Source organism: Homarus americanus, unplaced genomic scaffold (genome assembly GCF_018991925.1).
Source record: "Homarus americanus isolate GMGI-L3 unplaced genomic scaffold, GMGI_Hamer_2.0 scaffold23598, whole genome shotgun sequence".
Lineage (NCBI taxonomy): Eukaryota > Metazoa > Arthropoda > Malacostraca > Decapoda > Nephropidae > Homarus > Homarus americanus.
This window is the reverse complement of record NW_024731054.1, coordinates 2,013,962-2,035,549: the sequence shown is the minus strand read 5'-3', so window position 1 is coordinate 2,035,549 and position 21,588 is coordinate 2,013,962. Positions and strand designations below refer to the sequence as shown.

General features: G+C 37.4%; 2 protein-coding genes across 3 annotated transcripts; one reads left to right on the top strand and one right to left on the bottom strand.

Annotated features, from left to right (window-relative positions):
* Nucleotides 1-880: 880 nt before the first annotated feature.
* LOC121867488 lies at nucleotides 881-13,826 on the bottom strand. Of its 2 annotated transcripts, none has more exons than XM_042367436.1 (6): nucleotides 13,757-13,826; nucleotides 11,320-11,442; nucleotides 10,277-11,117; nucleotides 9,087-9,218; nucleotides 7,966-8,130; nucleotides 881-7,851 (listed from the first exon to the last, which is right to left on the bottom strand). In XM_042367436.1, the coding sequence occupies exons 2-6, from the start codon at nucleotides 11,425-11,427 to the stop codon at nucleotides 4,112-4,114; spliced, it is 4,986 nt and encodes a 1,661-aa protein (XP_042223370.1). In that variant the 5' UTR covers nucleotides 11,428-11,442; nucleotides 13,757-13,826; the 3' UTR covers nucleotides 881-4,111. The 2 variants fall into 2 exon arrangements, with proteins under 2 accessions (XP_042223370.1, XP_042223369.1); XM_042367435.1 differs by lacking the exon at nucleotides 13,757-13,826 and adding an exon at nucleotides 12,127-12,598.
* A 2,497-nt stretch (nucleotides 13,827-16,323) lies between these two features.
* Nucleotides 16,324-21,170, top strand: LOC121867486. Its single transcript, XM_042367434.1, has 3 exons — nucleotides 16,324-16,751; nucleotides 18,394-18,489; nucleotides 18,693-21,170. The coding sequence occupies exon 3, from the start codon at nucleotides 18,702-18,704 to the stop codon at nucleotides 20,421-20,423; it is 1,722 nt and encodes a 573-aa protein (XP_042223368.1). The 5' UTR covers nucleotides 16,324-16,751; nucleotides 18,394-18,489; nucleotides 18,693-18,701; the 3' UTR covers nucleotides 20,424-21,170.
* Nucleotides 21,171-21,588: the final 418 nt, after the last annotated feature.

Here is a 21,588-nt window from a genome sequence, read left to right as displayed (position 1 = left end):
GAATTTTGACAGGGTAATAAACTCTTGTTCTTAAGTAATTTGTGAATAATATTTGTGTATAAAACAGGGAGTGTTATTTGTGTAAAGTGATTGATAAAAAAAATTGCTGTGGCTGAGAGGCAGCCACCTAGTAAGAGGATGACTGCATAGGCCTCCCACTCAAGATAGTAATGATAATAACTCCTCTCCCCTCCCTCAAGTCTCAAAAGAGAGGTGACACACAAGAAGGGCGAGTGTTTTATATACATGTACAGTAGTTTAATTTATATATGTTTACTTCTGTATTCATTTTACATATCTATTTTACTAATAAGTATTCCATCAGTTTTGACCATATTGTACATACTCTTGCTTCCAGTTGTGTATAATAAATATGGGCATATATGGAGAGCACATTATTTAGGAGTCAATCAATCAGAGTACAGTACTGTACTATTCTCATATCTAAGGACTTTTTTTTTTTTTTCCAAACCCCCAAGATTTTGTATCTCTCCGAGGACCCAGTTTTTAATTTAATTCATCCATCCCAGTCTCTGCCTTCCCCTGGCCCTCCTACTTTCAACTTTGCCCATTAATATTTCTGCATTATCCCATAAAAACAAATGCCTGTATCATTGGCCACAACATAACCACACCCTATACTTCTCTCTTAAAAATATTTTTCTCGGTAATTACTAACAATAAATCTAATTTGATTGCACCATTATCTATAGGAGGATATTCTATATAAGATGTACATATCAATCAATAATCTGTTATAACTCGGAGAAATATGACCCACATTGCAGGAAAAATAGCCTCCAATACATTTGTGCTTCATATGGTATACAATGTAAGTACTGTGCTATACATTATTCACAAAAGAATAATAAATATCATGGGCTTCTAAATAAATTTATTAAAAACAATACAAATTTCTCTTTTAAACAAAAGAGCATTTGATAATGTAACAACAGTACAATAATAATATTTGAGATGATGATAAACATTACAATCATTTGTCTTTAACCCCTTCACTATGGTCATGCCACTTAAAAATTTATTTGGTTAATGCCAAACGATTTTGTTCACAATGTGGAGGAGTCTGTACACCAGGGGTTATAAACCTAAAAAAAAAAATATAAAGTCATCACCAAGTTTTCAATCTAGGAACAAAAAGAACAATACTGTACTGAATATAGGTACTGTATTGTCATGATTCATAATGATAATACAGATTGAGAGAGTTTTGGTTACTTTCGATTTTATTCAAAACTATTTCAAAATTGTGCTGCGTATTCATAAGTGCTGTACTGTACTTTACTATGGTTACATGTGATCTTGGTGGTCAAGACCTCAACATGTGTACAGTATATATAGCTAACTGTACTTGTGTTGGAGCATCATACACTTCCTGGGGATTGTATTGGATTGCTTGAAGATTATATACTTCTAGCTTATTTCATCTTAAGATTATCCACCCTGTCACTAACCTAACTTCTTCAGATTCACCCACATACAGCACAAGGGCTAGTTTCTTGGGCATGTTCTTACATCCTGTGGAAGGCAAAGCATTACAGAACCCAACAGGGGAGCAGTGGGAGTTCATGCTTACATTTTTAGACTTGGATGATGGGTGGGCAAGAGTAGTTGAGGGGCCATTGGTTTTGTTAATTGAGATAGGTTTTAACCCTATAGGGAGCAAAGGTTTCTCTCAGCTGAAAAAATTTGTCTGGCATTAGCCAGAATAAAATACCTGAGGGATAAATTGCCTTCTAATGGGTTAACAAGTTATTTGTAATGAAGGAAGAATATGTGTATACTGTATATAGGGAGAATTACCTGTACAGTTCATCTGTTTATAGTAAAGCATGATGGGTCCCTAATAATGTGCAGTGCCAAGACTCACTAAAGGAGGAATACAGGTTACCTGAAGAGGTTAGGTTAGTATTAGGATGGTTTCTAAAGGTAAAATAAAATAGGGTAGCTAATTAACAGTTGATCCTCCTAATTGTGCAGTACAGTATTAGAGAGTTATATTTTCCAGGTATGTTAGTGAATTGTTACTGGTCTTTGTGAAATGTGTTTAAAATGGACAGATAAAGGGGCAAAAATTTTCAATGTTTCCTGGGTATCATACTGTATATACTGTACTGTATCGGCATGCAAAAGGGAATAAAAAATGCATGACAGAAATGGAGTTGGCACATGAAGAGAGGATGGTTGAATTGAGCAGTCTGGTCTAACTCTCATGCATCATGATGCAAATCATTAGGTAGCACAATTTGTGTTGGTGACACAAATTTCATCATTAACATTTAAATACGTGCCCCCCCAAAAAAAAAAATTGCCCAGTAGACAATTGTGTAAAATTTTTGTATGTCATAAGTGATTGCATGATCTTGCAAAGGTAGCTTCCAAAAAGATGGTGCTGGCATAAGAACTCTACTGAATATCTATTATTATTATTAAGTACCAAAGCGTAGGTGGAGTTCCTCAATCCATCAGTTTCCTCCCATCAGCCATGCTGGTAGGGTGTATTTCTCCCCTTATTTCCTCTCCCACCCTTTCCACAATTAGTCATATCATAATTCCAAACCCACCATTGGAAAGCTCATTAATACTGTACGTAACTTGATAGGTTTGTGAGGAATATCCGATATATATTTTATTTCTTTATTTGGAGCTAAAATGTATACCTGTACTGTAGTCTTTTTTTTTTCAACTTATATTAAAGCCCAAACAGTAAAGAAGCCTGTAATGCATAAATCATGTAAAAAGAAAAATATCTTGTGGGATAAATTGGCCACAGATCAAACGTGACCAGACCTCACGAGTGGTCCCATGTGACTTCTGTCATGGTTACGAGATTTTTTTAACTTTTTGCGTAAGCGAGTGTTATGTGTAATCTAATAAAATGTAAAGGTGACATGTAAGAATTAGTAGATGAAGATGCCTTGCATCAGATGAATTTTATGAATGTGGTGTTAGGGTACATATGGTGTGGCATAAATACCAAGAAAACATGAAACTGGAAATGAAGTTCCATACATAGCAATGAATAGAGCTACAATTTTTTCATTGGGCAGTTAAAACAAACATAGGAAGAGTGTACATGGGTGACAACATACAGACAGTGCACTGAGAATCCGTAACAAGTGAATACAGTAATATCTCCGTTAGCCAGAAATCCTCTTAACTGAAACTGTCCGATAGCCGGAATTGAAATTTTCTCGGAAAATCATCCCCAAAGAAAATTCCCGGCTTTGGGAACAATTTTCCGAGGGGCACATTTTCTGGAAAATAAGAAAATTTCCCCAATATCCGGAAAATTCCGGAGATGGGGAGGGGGAGTTTTTTTTACCGGGTTAGAAATGAAAATCAGTCCCCATTTCCGTAAATTTTGAGGGCGAGGGATTTTTTTCCTGGCTTTGAGAGTTGTCTTGCTACCCGGAAATCTCTCATTCCCGGAAATGCTCTATACCAATTGTTCTGTGCAATGAAAGAGAAAAGGAGTTCCAAAGGCCTCACGGACCATTAGGGATAATGACAATACTGTACAGCATATTTTATACTAAGCCTTTGAAAGACAATGAGGTAATATGGCCACCAATGTGGTTGACTGCCTTCATTTTTCCAACAGTGAATTTGGGTACTGTATGTACGGGTATATATTTTCAACTATAAATACTATAATACAGTACTTCCAGGACAGACTTGGGCCAGGTCTTCTATGGTATTTATAAATGTTCACAGCCATTTCCTGACCCACTATCCTGTACTGTTTAGTCAAAGTTAGAATTTTTTTCTTACAATAACTAGTACAATAAAATTTTTAGGTACACTTGGTAAAAATAAATATATCTACACAATTCTTGTACGAAACAAAATAACACTGAATGAAGGTTTTGATAAAGGCCAAGGAGTCATACCTCGCATTGATAGCCTTGCGTGTAAAATGTTCAGTTCAAAATTCATTGGACCCCTCATTAAAGATATTTTTTTAGTGTACGTATGAAAATAAAACACCTTATCACAGTACATATATATACTATAGAAACTACCAGAAGAGTATCCTTATACAATCTTTTACTCCGCAGGAAGACATTTGAAGGACTTGTTACTCAAACTGTTACTTAATGATCATCTTACATAAAATACTGTGAGTCTCAGGTGATCTTCTCTTTAGATCATCCAGAAGTTTCATCAGCATGTGTTTCTCTTTTGCACTTAGGGCATCAAAGTTCAACATGAGGGCAGCTAGGTCCTCAAGTTCTAAATCCTGCAGGTCACATCCTCTGGAACCTCCAGCAATTGGTTGCTGTGCTTTTGAAAAAACCGATGCACCTGATTTACACGTTGGCAACTTTTCACTTGTACTATTGGATTCATTATTTATATTATGATCCTGATGCAAATATCTATCCATAGGTAAGTTTTTTCCATTTTTCAGATTTTGTCTGTGTGAAATGTGTGTACTGTTCAAGTTATTTTTGTGGCATAATAAATTTTCTGGCTGTTCATGATTGTCATAATATTCTGAATGCTTACATCTAGATGAACAAGCATGATCAAGGAAAGAGTGATTAGAGTGCACAATATTGTTTGGGGTACTCCAACTTCTATTTGCGTTCTTCTTAACTCCTCCTTCGCCTGTTTGTTCAGCTACTCTTGTACTCACACTTTGAAATACTCCAGAAGTACCTGGTTCTGAATCTCCATGATTAACTGCCATTTTTTGGTATCTATGATCTCTTTCCTTAACTGATATTTGTTTGCCTCTAACCATCGTTTCATGAGGTACCGGTAATATGAACGATCTCTCTGCAGGAGGCCACATTTTCCAATTCTGATCTTTTTCAGTACATTTTCTCATATGACTGAGAAAATCATCAATATTGCTGGAAACTTTTTCAGAGTTCCTGTTTCTTTCCAACACCTGTTTATGCAAAGGGCTTCTTTGTACCCTCTTTTCTGTGCTAGTTGATGACAAGATATCCCTTGTAAACTCGGCATTAGTTTGAATAAACTTTCCAAAAGACCAATTATCAGAATTGCTTGCTGACAATGGCATTCTTGTATGTTCTACTGTTGGAGGATTCTGAAAATGGTCAAGGTCATCACTAAGATTATATCTATTTTGTCTTGTTTCCTCTATTGCTGGATTATTTCTTCGGAGTTCAGGTATTCCACCATACTGACCAGGGATTGATGAAAAACGCTTTTGACCAGTATGTGTTGATGCATCAATATCTCTATTGTTCGACTGATTCAAGTTAGGATCTCTGCCTTTTTTCAGAGATAAAGGCTGAGAAAGATCTACTGCTTTCCGAGGTTCATCGTCTTTTTTTGCACATGGGAGCATAGATAAGAGTGTAGCTAAAGCTGCATTTGTCTCTCCTCCTAAAGTCTCTCTGGGTGTAGAATTATCAACTGGATTGGAGGTTTCTTTGCATGTTTCCTTCTGTGTTTTCTCTGGAGTGCATATTAATTTTAAATTTTTTGGGGGATGTAATTCTGAAGACAGAACACCATCACCAGATAATTCCCCCAAATGATTATGCTCAGATGAGTTTGATGCCATGCATTTTAATGCCAGTTCACAATGCTTTGCAGTGACAGCCATGAATATATTTTTAATATCTGTATCTTTAATTTCCATATGTCCTTCATATTTTAGCATTTGCCGAATAAAGGTTAAAGTATCTTCTGCAGATTTACCAACACTAGCTCTAGCAACAGTGTCTATATCAAGTCCCAAATATTTATTTTGTTTTTTCTCACACACTAATTTCAGAAGTTGTTTGGTCATTTCATGTGCTTTCTGAACTAGGAGCATGATTTCTGGTGGAAATACATTCTTTTGGATTTCTGAGGAAAATGTTTGAATTACGAGTTCCAGTAGAATAATATTGTCTGTGTCCAGGAAAACTGCAAGGGGATCTTTACCATTTGTGATGTCAATTGTTAATTTAATAAACAACCCTTCTACTATGGAACCTAGATTCCCCAACACATGGATTACTTTTCTCACTAAAAATTCCATAACTTCAATAACAAACGGCTTTTTATCACATTCGTCACCATCTTTAATTTGTCCACTTTGACCTTCGACTTTCACAGACTCTGAATAAATATGTTTTGAAGGTGATGGTGTCCACAATCTCATATGTTTTCCTCCTCCACTGATTACACCATCAGAAACAGTAGAGTCTGGAGATGGATAGACTAGAACACTCGCATAGTCACCTCCAGAATTTACTCGTGATCTTTTTACTACTGAAGTGTTCTCCTGCAGCTCCAGCTGCTTGTTTCTTGACTCGCAACAAGAACCAAGATTCTCAGGAACTGTTTTTGCCACACTTTCATCAAGGCCACTTGTCATTACAGTGTTGCCCACAACTCTGAAGGACGTTACCTCTAATGATGTTGAAGGTTTAGACAATACCAGTTCAGTTACTTTTTGTTGTTTTGAAGTATCTTTGTTAGTTGTCTCTGTGTTCACAATATCAATGTTAGCAGTGAATGAAGGGGGGTAACTTTCACTACTATCTTCGAAAATATCCTTTTGTCTGTGCCTGCTTTTATTCTCAACAAAAATAACCTGTTTTCTATTTGAAGGAGCATCACACTCATTATCATCATCCATATCTTCTGTGGTTATGTTTTCTTGTATCCTAGTTTCAGTAAATGGAACATCTTGTTGATGATCTGTTGATAACTCCTGGTGTCTTGGTACTTTTGATACTGTGATTGAAGAAGTTGAATGTACAGGTACCATACTTTGTGATATATTTTGAACATGTGTCTGATCTAGATGATTGTCTAGAAAATTAATTGGTGATTTATTTACACCCGAAGCTTTAAATTGCAATTCATTAGTAGCTGGAGCTTTTACTGGTGTTGTATTATTGGTTGAGCCTTTACTTGGCAAAACATGACTTCTGGAATCCTTGGTTAGCAATGCATGACTTAATGGTACCAAAACAGATGATGTCTGTGTCACTGGAATATCTATGGGCTGGGGTGTCTTGGTTTGAGGTAGCAACTGGGTTACTCCTGCATTTGTTTTAGGTGGTGGTGTAGAGTTATCCACGTGTGATTCTTGAATTGCGGTCTTCACAGATGGTGATTCTTGAAATGCAACTTCAGAAGCTGTTGAGTCTGCCGGGGCAGCTTTTGTAGTTGGGATACAGTGCTGTGTGTGTTTGAAAGAAAATTTTTGTCTACACAAAGGGACAATTTGTGTCAATTTTTTATGTTGACTTGGTTTAATTTTCACCTTTACACTTGGTATGTGCTTTGCTGCATATTTTTTACTGTGCATCTTTTCAACCTTTTCTTTTTTCTTACTTTTTATTGTAAATTTCCCATCCTGTGATTGTTGCTTTTTCATCTTCAAAGTTGGAATTTCCTGTACAGTAGATGTGTCATCTGCTGTCTGTTGTTTAGAAGATATTGTACCTTCTATTCTTCGTCCTGCATTTGTAATTTCTTTTGCTTCTTTCATTGAAAATTTTCCTTCTGAATTTTTTATCAAAACAAACTTCAGAGGAGAATGTTGTTCTAAGGAGGTGGCAGATAATGTTTCTTCTATTACAGGTGTTGTGTGTTGGGATTTTTGTCCTATAGTAGAAGGTGTTCTCTGCACTGACAAATTTTCTGTTGGTGATTGATGCACTGCTAGTTCCATTGGATTTATATTTTCCATAGAACTTTTCCTAGTTTCTGTTTTGTTCGAATGATGTGAAATTTCTCTTACCATATTTTGTGAAGTCTCTCTTTCTTGAGATAGATCTTCCTTAGCTGATGTTAAACAAGTTATATCTGCTGATCCATGACTTTGTTGTTGTGTATGGTGTTCTTCACACACTGCAAAAAAATAAATACATGTACTGTACTGTATTGTAATTAATCCAAAAGTATTAATGAGGAACCTGCAACTTTTTATGAAGAATATTAAGAAGAAATCATTTCGATACTCACTTGAAGTAGTCTCACTTGGTTGAGATAAGTAGACGGGAGGAGTGAAATCTATGTTTCTTGATTTGCAGATGTCAGTGACAGTCTTGATGGACACTGAATTTAAGGACATGTCATAACCACTACTGGAGTCGTGTAAGTTAGATGAAATTGGGACGTCCGCACAATCTGTTTAGGGTAATGGTATTTACACGACCTTTTTCTTAAGTGATGAAACTTATAACTGATATAAAAACAGTTAAGCAGTGTAATGGTGTAAATATGTCTTGATCAACTATGTATTCTCAGTAAGATAAATATTATATAAGGGGAGCAGAATAATTCAAGTGTTCCCTTAACATATTCAAGAAAGATGTCATCATATATTGTACTGTCCTCTTTACAGAAGGTGGGGCATTTGTATGTCTTAAGTTCTGGGTCTCGCACCTCAAGAAGAGCATAAGGTGTATATCAAAGGTGATCAAATGAAAATCAAAGTTTCTCTGAGATCAGACATAAAAAAAAAAAAATTCTGGTGTCAATGAAAGGACAACCTTTTAATGGGGATCAGCATCAAGGAAACATTATATATGATTTGACAATCTTGTGTTTGAAGCAAGCAGGTCAATAAATGGATGTCAAAACCAATTTGGTACTGTAATTAGCTTTCATGGAACTAATCAGCTCTGTATGTGCTATATGTAAAAATTTTGTAAGGAGTTAAACTGGAAAAGCCCAGCCTCTCCGAATTTAAAACATTTAATAATGGAATTAAGAGCAAATGATAAAGTTAATAACTTTGAAGCTCTACAAAAAATTCAGTCGTGAAGTAAGGAACTTCTTTCATACTGAAAAGAATTTTAGTATTGTACCATACATGTATTCTAATACTGTATAATATAACCCCTTCTGCAACAGACTGCAGAGACAAAATACAGTACCTGTATTAAAATCTGGTACAGTATAAAAAAAAATCTCTGGTAAGGAACAAACTGTACAGTACTGCACAGTAACATTTATGCAAGGAAGAGGGTCTACTTGACCTCACATTAGTACTACTGGATGAGTGTACTGGAGTATCACTGGGTTCACACCACTTTTTCTCATACCAACATCTCAGTGTTGGTTTTTCTTTTGTAACTTACCAGAAGAGTGAGATGGGCAAGTGTGGGAGTCAGGAAGGACCTGAATTCTATGCTTGTTAATAATGGAGTCATGTAACACATGCACCACTTGTACTGCTGCCTCTGTTGTTTCCATATAACACACTCCGTAGCCTGTTGTAGAAGCAAAAAATATTATGGTTCATTTCTTTATAAGTCTTCATGATACTACATTACAGTACCATCATTCTTTACATCCACATCAGTTCATTTTCAAACCCTTGTTAGTTTTATGGTAGTGAATTACCGGATCTCATGAAGATTAGGGAACCCTGATTATTTCACCTGATGATTAAACACACTAATACTGAAGGTGGGGTTAGGTTAAGTTGACATTACTGAAGTTTGTTTAATCATCAGGTGCAATAATTGGCATTCCTAGTCTTCATGAGATCTGAATTACCTGTAGCTAGAAATATGCACATACAGTAGGGTATGCTATAACGAACGGATCCTACTACGAATATTCCTAAAACAAACGGTTTTACCTATAAAATTGAGAATGCTATCACGAACGAAACTCCTACAACAAACATTTTTTTTTTTTTTACTAATTTATTGTTTTTTTATTACAAGTATTAATGATATTCTTTATTTCAGGGGTTTAGATGCATATTTAAGCACTTTTTTACAATTTTTACAATTTTATATTGTATTTTTCAGTGTTAAGTGGTTGTACAGTATTTGGAACCTGGAACGGATTAATCCGATAACGAACGAATGCTATAACGAACAAGGTTCTAGAACCAATTAGATTCGTTATAGCATACCCCACTGTATATTCTTTAACACCATTTTCTGTTTATTCACTTGTATCTATTTTAGGAACAAATGAATGATATTACATAAGGAAGAATCAACATATGTGTTTGCTCCTGATTCTGGCCACCCTTGCATTATAGTAATAAAAGACCTGAGTATGAAAAAGGAAAATAAATGAAACCCAATCTCCTCAAAATTCCATTTCTATATCCGTAACTTACTTCAAATAAATCATGCCATTACACCCTTTATAAAATATTGTGCTGTATACCCTCCATACTCTTCACTACATAAACTAATGAAACTATCTGAATTCAGTCAAATACCATTTAATGACTAGAGAAACTGGCAAAAGTAATCTATCCTATACATTTGGCTAGAATGAGCCATATAGACTTGTGAAAACTTACCGCTTCTTTTATCATCCTGAGACCGCTGCCACAACAAAGATGTACCACAGGCAGAGAGGAGTTCACTCACGAGGTCATCTGGCAAGACATCAGGAGGTGGAAGGTTTCTCAAGTACAATCTTTTGTATGCTGGAAACCTAGATTTCATTTCATCAACAACACGCACACGGTTATCAGTTTGAGACTCAACAAAAATGACATCATTATCTTCATCATCAGAAACAATAATCACATCCTCATCAGTAGTTGAAATATCAATAACAGACTCTGTAGGGGATAACATTTTGTTTGGCACTGTATTGCGTGGTTTAGAGACAATGGTGTCAGGTTTCAGTGTAACATCAACCTCTTGTGCCTTTACTACTGCACCTGATACATTATCATTTGTTTCCTTTGAGGCTACAATTGGGCAGCTGCTGGAATCATCTGTCTCTGCTTCAAGATCATTACATTCTGTATCGTTTGATTTTGTAGTTACTGGTGAAGCAACACTTGAAGCTGGAATCCTTATATTTTCAGTTTCATCAAAGGCAGATAGAGAGGATGAATTTACTGATAGTTCAAGTGCATTAGACTGAGCAGGAAAGTTACTCTTCTCTGTTTTGATAGCTTCATTGGTAGCTGAAGTTGGTGATACCTGCACTAGGCCAGTGCTAGGTGTTCTGGATGGAGCTGCTGTCTTGGGAAAGGATTCTTGTAAAACAGGTCCATCATTAACTGGCTCATCATCTTCACTCGAGCTGGATTCTATGATCAGCCAATCTTTCATGAGGATTGTGTCTGCAGTCTCTTCTTCAAGTACAACTTGATAGTGCAATAATCTGTCTGTATCCTTGGAGTTCTGTGGAGGTCATTGAAAACATCATAAACAGTACATGTAGTATTACAAAAAATTTCAAAAGAACCTGAGTATGGGTGACACTAATATAGTACAGTTGTAGTATTGTTCAATAAACTGATTGTTAACAATGCCAGTTAATTTTCAATCATACTGGGTATGTTAAGAAATAGGGAGTAAAAATATTTTTTCCAAAATGACTCACAACTTTGGGCTCTGTCGAGAAAATTGACGTATTGCTGGAAGCTTCATTTCCTAGCTTCATTGCTAGACACTCCTGAGTGTCGTCACCAGGCAGAGCTCCATCACACATCTCATTCTCGGTCAACTGCAGAAGAAAACATTGGATGTTATCTGCACCAAGTGTCAAATTATAGAGAAGGTTTCAGGATATGGGGAAACTGAATGGTGCATTTGTATTTGTCAAAATCATCTTCAACCTCTCATTATTATACATTACTCTGATATTTTAGCAAATTAGCTACTGATGCAATTTTTCAAGTTGAAGAAAAAAGCTGAAATCATGGAATACATTTACTGTAGTACTGTTCTGTACTGATGAAAATGAATATGTAACTGTTCACCATATTTTTGGTGATCAAATATGAATATTGAATGAAACAAACTCTGTACTGTAATGTACAAAATTTCATCTGGAGTTGGGGTATACAGTATAGAATTTTTATTAAATCCTGTATCACCCACATCCAACTGTTTTTTTTACTAAAAAATATTTTGTGGATAAAAATGGTCATTAAATAATTACAGTGGCTGTCCCACTTGGGGTCACAGTCTCAAGTTAAAAAAAGTCACAAGTGCAGAAAACTGCCACAATGATTCTTTAGGAGAAGAGTTGTGAACTCTTGGAATAACTTGCCAGTGAACGTTTTGACAACAATTTCTCCATCTAATATGGCTTATCCTTGAGGCAAGAAGTAGGTAATATTTTATGACACCAACTTGAAAAGGTGCAACTTAGACAAAATTTCTATATAAGAAACTTCTTTCATACCTCTTGCATATCAGTAAAATAGTGGAGGAATTACAACTTTCTTATTCTTGTTTTCCTGCTTGTGCAGATGCCATCTGAAATCACCTGAAAAATTTGTGCCACAGTAATTTCAGGAAAAATTTTGTGCTCTGGTTACTTTTATTTATCCTCTTGGCCACTGATAGGCTTGCTTTCAATTAATCTCTCCATAATGTTTGAGAGATTGTGTTGGATGAAAACAATATAAGAAAAATAAAGGTAATGGACGAGTTGACGGCCAGAATTTTTTCCTAAGATGGCAGGTCAATGGGTAAAGAAAATGCTTAAATTCACTATGATAATGATATTTTAAATAAATTGTGCCAAAAAGCATAAAAAATAAGGGTTTAAGTTGCTAAAAAGTCACATGACTGTGATTGGTTGTGACATCACTGGTTGGGGTGACCTTCCCAGCGGGATTCAGCCAACTGTAGTTGTCCAACCTTCACGACTGATCGGCTCGGTAAATAAATATTATTAGATAATTAATTGTGCATTATTGTGCAATACAGTAATACTATTTTGAATATATAAATATTACTAAGCACATAAACTAATTCAATGGATATTAGCTGCCCATACAACAAATTTCATTGTACAGTATAAACATTCCAAACAATATTGGTATTATTTCGGTTTTGGTCATCTGGGGAACTTTAAGATTCTAACTATGGGTTAACTATGGGATTAAGTACTTTAAACAAAAAGACACATTATCTCTACAGGATTTCTGTCGCAAATTTTTTTTCGATTGCATAAGAAAATACAGATTATAGGTTAGGTTAGGTTAGGGTGTGATGAGTTATAAGGTTAGCTTAACATACATCAGTAAAGGGGAGGGGGGGGGGGGTAGTAACTCAAAGCTAGTTATTTCCGATAGAAATAAATGTCTAAATAGTTCATAACACAATGCAAACCATCAGAAAAAAATATTGTCTGCAAGTCTAAGTACAAGGATGACCAAAACTTAAAATTTACTATCTCGAAACTAAACATCAAAATACTTATGGTAGTTATAGTAAAATCTTACCCATTAATTAATGTAAATGATGATATATCCCAGTGGTTCATGAAACAATAACAGCACTGTGTTGTCATGTTTATCTAGCACCAGTCATTCTCAAAACAAAGCCCAGACAATGTCATTACTTCTAAATTTACTCGTACCTCCATCTAGTTCTGATATACTCTGTAATTGCACTTAAAAAAAAAAGAGAAAGTCTACCAGGTAAGAATACATGACAGATGAGTTGATGCGAACATGGGATTTTTTTATGTCCTAAAGAACATAAGAATGGAGGAAACTGCAGAGGGTTTATTGGCCCATACTGGGCAGTCCCATTTAAACCCAACCCCTATCACTCATACCTGTATATCCATCCAACCTATGTTTGAAGCTGCTTTTCACAGCACATTTCTTCACTTACGAAATGTCCATGACTTAGACCATAAAAAAAACACCCTCAAAACTGGCCCTCCCATTTACACACATTAAGGGCTTGGCTTCCCTACTGCTGCTCCCTCACCAAACACATCCAATCATGTTAATACACCCTCATTACAACTTCAGTTATCTTCTTTGGTCAGTCTCACACTGATCCAGTTCACTTACTATTTAAATCCACTAATAATAGTATGATTAGTTTAACCCTTCAGCTCGAGTTAAAAATAATAATAACAATGTCAAAAAGTAACGCGGACAGAATCCATGTCATTTATCAAAGAACATAAACAAACACAAATAAAATTGAATATATATCTAGCTTATTTATTAGTTTTTTTTACTCATAAAATTAACCTTAATTATTATAAATAAGTGTGAAATACCTGCTATATAAATAATTTTGCTTGAGGTATTATTTTAACATTACATTCCATGATAAGATATCTTTAGATATTATACACAGGTTATGTACTTGAGATTTGCCCCAAGAATCTTAGAACAAATAAGAAATGCTAAATATTCGGCACGAAATATATTAGTATGTAAAATATTAAACTAACTACTGTATATAAAACAATAAAAAATAGGTTTCAAATCTTCTAAATATATATTTATATTATGATTATTAATGATACGGACACATGATATAGTCACTCTATAGGTCTTCCAAAGGTCAGACATCTGAAAAAATTTTGAGACATGTCTTAAGGTATTTAATAATAAGACAATAACATCCCTATTTCATACAAGGAATTTGTCAAGATCTATCATGTGATAGGAATTATTACAATTCATTCCGCAGCACCATACTTTTTAATTAATAACTAACTAATATTAATTTACTTCGATAAATGAATGTTTAACCAGATATTTCAGCTTGTTTTTCATAAAATACAACGAAGTAAAACTACATACCTATAGTTTTATTGATTTACACTGCCATATGCAAATATTTATTCAGAAAATTTTAATTAGTCGTGTACATGGCTGTGATTGGTCGTCTACGACGATCAGACAGTGTAATACTGTACCTGCACCTAGGACAGGTACCCAGAAGGATTACAACGCCTGTAACTTCGTGGTGTAGATTAATTTAGTCTTTTTCTTTTCTATTTTTAATTTCCTTTAACTCAATCCCCCCCCAGGCCCCAGGTGGGCTATTCCCGTAAAAAAAGAAGGCATCGTGTACAGTACACGACGGTAGTTCTTGCATTTGGCCCATAGACGGGCAAGGGATGACCTAATTGAAGTTTATAAACATCTCAGTCGAGTGAAAAGCGGACGTCCGCCCCACAATGGATCACAGTTCAAAAAATAGTGAGGACAAACTTTTTCGGAGTGAGAATTGTAAACTCTTGGAACAAACTACCAGTGTTGTGACGGCACCCAGTGTGACCTGCAAATTTGACCAAAACTAGCGCAGGTACAGATGCACTCAGGAGCCAGTGCATACCCAGTACTTGCCAACAGTACTTGACTGACCGCCCAAGCGCCTAACGAGCTGATCAGTGGCGAAAAAAAATAAAAGTAATGAATAGAGAGAGGACCCGTCCAAGGCCTCCACTCCATTACGTTTTTTTTTTTTGCATTATAGGAACAAGTTGAACAACTGCTTCTGGTTTGGATAATTCGTTAGCCAATGAGAGACAAGTCACAGCCAAAACAATCATGGCATACAAGAAGCGATTTTTACTAATACATTTGAGTTAGATAAAAATCGCGATGTTTCTGTCAACTCCTTGATAAGTGGTGAAATGATAAATTACAGAAAATGAGCACAGGTTCCAGTATTCGATCGGGGTAATTAATTCCTCCCAAAAATGGTTATTGGCAGCCCAGAACTCGAGATTTGATAATACATGTAGCGGCTTTCTTGGGTTATCTATGGTAAAACCGACTTCCTGTCTACTATTGTTTATAAACCTACTGTGTAGCTTACATGCTGTACCACTGTGAACGGTATGACGATTTAACTGAAAAAAATATTTATTTATTTATTTGTCTTTCTCGTATATAATAATGCAAACATAATTGGAGCGAGAGTTGGGAACTTGCTACAGTCTGCCAGAGAGTGTTTGTGAATGGCGCAAGTATCAGATACATTCTGGAGTAAGTACATACCCAGTAGCTGTACTTGCTAACAGTGTGTAACAGAGAGCCAATGCATGCCCAGTGCTTGCCAACAGTATAACAGAGCCAATGCATGCCCAGTGCTTGCCAACAGTATAACAGAGCCAATGCATGCCCAGTGCTTGCCAACAGTATAACAGAGCCAATGCATGCCCAGTACTTGCCAACAGTATAACAGAGCCAATGTATGCCCAGTGCTTGCCAACAGTATAACAGAGCCAATGCATGCCCAGTGCTTGCCAACAGTATAACAGAGCCAATGCATGCCCAGTACTTGCCAACAGTATAACAGAGCCAATGCATGCCCAGTGCTTGCCAACAGTATAACAGAGCCATGCATGCCCAGTGCTTGCCAACAGTATAACTTGCCAACGTATAACAGAGCCAGTACATGCCCAGTACTTGCCAACAGTATAATAGAGCCAGTACAAGCCCAGTACTTGCCAACAGTATAACAGAGCCAGTACATGCCCAGTACTTGTCAATAGTGTGTAACGAAGACGTGACCGACCGGCCTATCAGTTAACAAAAAAAAAAAAAATATCAGTGGCGAAGAGGATAAAAAACCAAAAACATTCATAAAGGCTTCATTATCAAATTGAGACTACCTAAGACGTGTTCCTCAACATCAGTTAGAAGAATTATGCTTTAATAGAAACAGACGACTCAGAATGGACAAGTACTTGGCAAATCAACATGTCATGTAAGATTACAGCTGGAACTGGCTGCTGAGTAGCGCCACGAGCCTGTTTGAAGAAGTACTGCTTATTATGATCGAATTGACGAAGAACTGGGCACACAGGCTTCAAAAGGCTTCATTTACAATAAACGGTGATATGAATAACTTACATAAGTGAGAAAGCTAAATTAGAGTGAGCAGGAAGCGTGAAAAGCGACAGATGAGACGGGGGCGTGAACAAGTGACGACCAGTGACACTCGCGCGTCATTCTTGTTGTTGTGACGACAGTGAGCGATCTTGTTTACCCCCAGCTGTTGAAAAACTTGTTACAACTCCACTGCACGAGTCTTTTAGTGAGTTCATGTCTTAATTGATTGCTGTCTTCATATGTTGATAACACAATAGACGTCAGTGGTTGATAATTTCTAGAGTACAAAATGTGGGGATTTTTTTTAGATTATATGTGTATTAGGTTTCCTTATTCGTAACCTACGTAATAGGGAACAAATTTAATTGTTAATAAGACAAATGTGATGAATTCTGCTTCGTGTTCACGGTGAAAGTAAAAACAAACAAGAATTTCTTATAAATGATTAATTATTTCAAGTAAAAAGGAAATTACTCGCTCATGCATATTAAAGCATTCATACCATTCATAATACAATATATATATATATATATATATATACTGCGTCAGAGAGCAGGTGTAAGTTGACCCGTTGTAAGTGTAGCCATCACAAACCACCTTCCTCTTGAGAAAATTTGAATTAACTAAATCATGGAGGTCAATGGAGAATGAGTGGAATTACCAAATTTTAGATCGAAATTTATAAATGTGTATGTTAGGCGAGAGAGACAGTGTGACAAAAGGATGTGGAGCTTAGATAGTGCTATCTGTACCGGAAACAAGTTACACATGGGGGAACGCCACGCATTAAAGAAAAATAGGTTAATATTTTAAGTTTTACATAGACTTTACTATTCGTTAAAGTTTGATATAGATAATCATTTCACTTAACACTTAAACATTTATAGTAATTTATATGATAGTTGATATTTTTAATCGTTAACTTTAGGCCTAATTACCTTAATTTTACCCACAATTTGTACAAGGTGACTATTATAGTACGAAGAGTTTGAATAACCTTGCATATAACATGTTCCAACATTAACTAACATAACGAAGAGTGATTATTTTGTTTTAATATTTAAAAAAAAACTACGCAAGTCATTTGTAGTATTAGAATTCAACAGAAATTTAAATATGATAAATCTGTAATCGTGACTAGGTTCCTGCGTATATTAAAAATTACTTCACCTAACCTAACCTACCCTAAGCGTCAGTATTTTAATTGGGTTATTTCCTTAGATTCAATTCCACTGTTGGTACTTTGTGTTGTTTATATTTTCAATTGGTAAGAACTGTGGTGGTGGTTATATGTGGGCAACTTACGCTTCTTGACGCATGGGTAGGTAAACTCATAATAGTATTCACTCGTGGAGAAATATTTGTTCACACACAGGAACTTCTAAGAGACTGACCGTCCGTCACTACGTCACTACGCTATACCTTGTCCAGTCTGAGTCACTGCACAGACGTTCAGTTGACTTTTATCGGTAATATTTGTTATATTTTTATTCTCCCTACTTGACTTTTTTCACGAATATCCCGGTTAATGCTACGTTAAGGTTCTTTTATATTCAATATCTTTTATTTCTCCAATACATATGGGGGGGGGGGGCTACTGAGAGTATTTGCTTCAATAGTTGATGCACAGAAATACAGATAAACAACATAACCGGAGCAATTGCTGGTGTATGGTACTGTATTGTATTATACAACAAAAAATATTACTGTTGTATTATACAACATAAACATTACTGGTGTATGATACATCTTCAACCCATATTTGTGTACAACTTTGAAGGCATTCATTAGGTTAAACATTTATCATTTCCTTTAAAAATTACAATAATCTTGTTTTCGTGTTTCAGGTGTGACAGTCTCGTCTTGCACTCATTGCTGGTGCTGGAGTGGGCGAGGATCAGTGTGAAAGAAACAAAGGAATGAAGATATCCGTGTATTTTTAGGTAAGGAAATTAAAAAAAAAAGTTAAATAATTTCGGATATTCCCCTGAAAGATGGTCAGTGATATTCCATGTGAAACTATTAACGTGAAACATGATCCATAAACCATGTGAGACAGATCATGTGAGACAATAAAATCCATATGCAACAATTATCGTGAAACATATAATGATGACCATGTGAAACAAGTTATTTCTAAACACAGTGTGAGGCGATGTTGACTATGAGGATGGCAGAGTATGAGGGAGGTGGAGGGAGTCAGGAGGGGAAGATGGAGGAGGGGGACGTGCTGTTGTCTCGCCTCCGTCAGCTGAACCTCATTCTCAGTGAGTGTCGCTGGAGGGTGGAGCAGGTTGACCACCACGTTCATACACTCCACACACAACCTGGAGGCGCCCACACACACTCTGGCGACAGCCACGCCCTCCCCACATACTCTGAGGACACCCATGCTCTCCCCACAAACTCTGAGGACACCCATGCTCTCCCCACAAACTCTGAGGACACCCATGCTCTCCCCACACACTCTGAGGACACCCATGCTCTCCCCACACACTCTGAGGACACCCATGATCTCCCCACAAACTCTGAGGACACCCATGATTTCCCCACACACTCTGAGGACACCCATGCTCTCCCCACACACTCTGAGGACTCTCAAGGCCTTCAGACTCGCTCTGTGGACTCCCTAACGGACCTTGAGGTTCAAACACACGGTGGAGATTCCCTCTGTACGTCGCAGGAGCCCTCTAGTGCTCCAAGGGACCAGCAACTAGAAGATGATAAAGGAAAAGAAGGAAAGAGTAAAAAAGAAGAAATCCAGACGAATAAATCGGTACTGAAAGACCTTGTGTCGGAAGTGAAAGAGGCAGAGGAACATCTAGTACAGACGGAGTGGACGGTGGTCAGTGGGGAGTTGCTAGAAGTCTTCGAGGTCACCAACGACGGAGTTGAAGAAGAAAGTTTAGAGGACGACGCTGGAGGTGCGTCAGGAAGCAGATGTCATGAACCTGAGGTCAAGCGACAACAACGGATGAAGAAACAAGGAAACATTGAGTTGGACGATTATGAACCGACGGGGTGTTACCTGTGTATAACCCCAGAGACACGACACACTCGCCACGCTGAAGAATCTCAACTCTTCAGAATTTCCAGCTGTCCAGACTTACGACTGCTGGAGGACGAGGAAGCAAAACTCGCTGTACCGGGAACACCATCAACATCTGTCTGCGATTTAGTGACTCACTCTGACACTACAAGCTATCGGCAATTGTTTCGACAGTCAAGTCAAGCTGAAAGTGAGGATGGACTAATTGAGGATAAAATAATACATGCATTCTCTCGGAGTCTTTGTACTTCTTCTCAGGACATTAACCAGAGATTAGAGACGGCGGTCAAGGAGCTGGAGCGCCTCATAGTGTCCTTCATCTCCCTTCAGAAAGACTTTGGATATTCTCAAATGACCGAACAGCAGCATCAAGATGGTCAGCCAAGCTTCTCACATATTCCCCAGGAGGTGGCGAGAACTCTTGACCCTCGTAGTGTTGTGGTGCAGAAGGACCTCAGTAATGCCTTTGAAGCTGTACTTGACGTGGCACCGACGGGAGGCTTGATGGGTGCCTCACGTCAGCACCACTCACACCTCGCCCACCCAGAGTCTCCGGATGGTGAAGACTACACGACTGCACGCGGAGGTGTAAGCAGAGAAAATTTCCCAGAAAAACCTGATCCAGTCAACGATAGCCAACAGGACCCAGGACCAGCGAGTGCCAAGCCTTACGGAGGGAGGAGACAGGAGCTGAAGGACTCTCTAACCACCGTGATGGTAATATTCCTTCTGCTGTTTGGGCTTCTCTTCCTCGCCTTCTGTCTCCTGCTTGTGGTGCCCGTCATCACCGTCTCCGTCACCACCACTGGGAAACCTCACGTCTTCTAAGGGCCCCATCACCTGCACCCAACCCCGCGCCTTCCAGTGTGCCACGAAAGTTGCTGGAGATCATCTTACACCGTCTTAACACCAGGGACCTGCGATATAAAGCACTAACAGTTACGTGTCTTATTGATAAGTTGAACTGGAACACCTGCCCCTCTAAATCTGAATTAATTACGATTGATTTTCCTTTATAGTGTATTCCATGATCTTACTCTGTGAGACAATATGACACAACTTATGATTGTGAGAATTAAACCATTGTGACTTGAAGATGAGAACGTGGTGGTGAGCAAATGTATCTGATTTGTAGAAAGGACAGTTTGACACATAAGGTGAGATGCATCTAATGTTGACATCCAGTATAGAGATATGTAATGATAAAATGACTCTCCAACTACGGCCTTAATTCCCTGAACACTTGGCAATATCTAGTTCCGCTTTATGTGTTTAGTTTACAGTTGTGAACTTTGCTCTTCGTTATCAATTGTGTTAAATAGGAACTTATAAAATACTGCTTCAAACAACGAAAATATGAAATAAACAGATGCTAAAGTTGTAACCCTCTCACACCTACACGACCCTTAAATAGATGTTGTACCAGATATTAACAACAAGTGTTCGGGGAATTTTGTCCGTTTCTGTACAAGTCTTGAATTAAGATCTGATAAATACTTTGTAAGTTAATTGTGTTTTTATTGAACATTTTGTTAAGATACTTTTTAATGGTACAATAAATAATTAGTAATTAGATATTTGTCTTTGTGTATATACATATATAGTGTGTGTGTGTGTGTGTGTGTGACATTTATAACGATCATGTGGGTACAAAATCACCACAGTACCATTATTGACCCCTCCCCACCCCTCTCCTCCTCCTCCCTCCCTCTCCCCCCTCCTCCCTCCCCTCCCGAGCAGAACACAAACATAACTTTTCCTCCTGTAGGTGACGGGAAGAACACTCACAACACAGCCACTACGGTAATAATAACTTTTCTTTGAGACATACGAGAGGCAAGTCGATAAACCCTGGTAGCTAACGTCACGCGGGTCGCTTGCTTGCCGTCACACCGTAGCACTCAACACAAGTCTGGACCTGGGGAGGGGTGTTGGGGGAGTAGTGGTGGTGGTGGGGATATAGTAGTACTGGTGGTGCCGTGGTGGTAGTAGT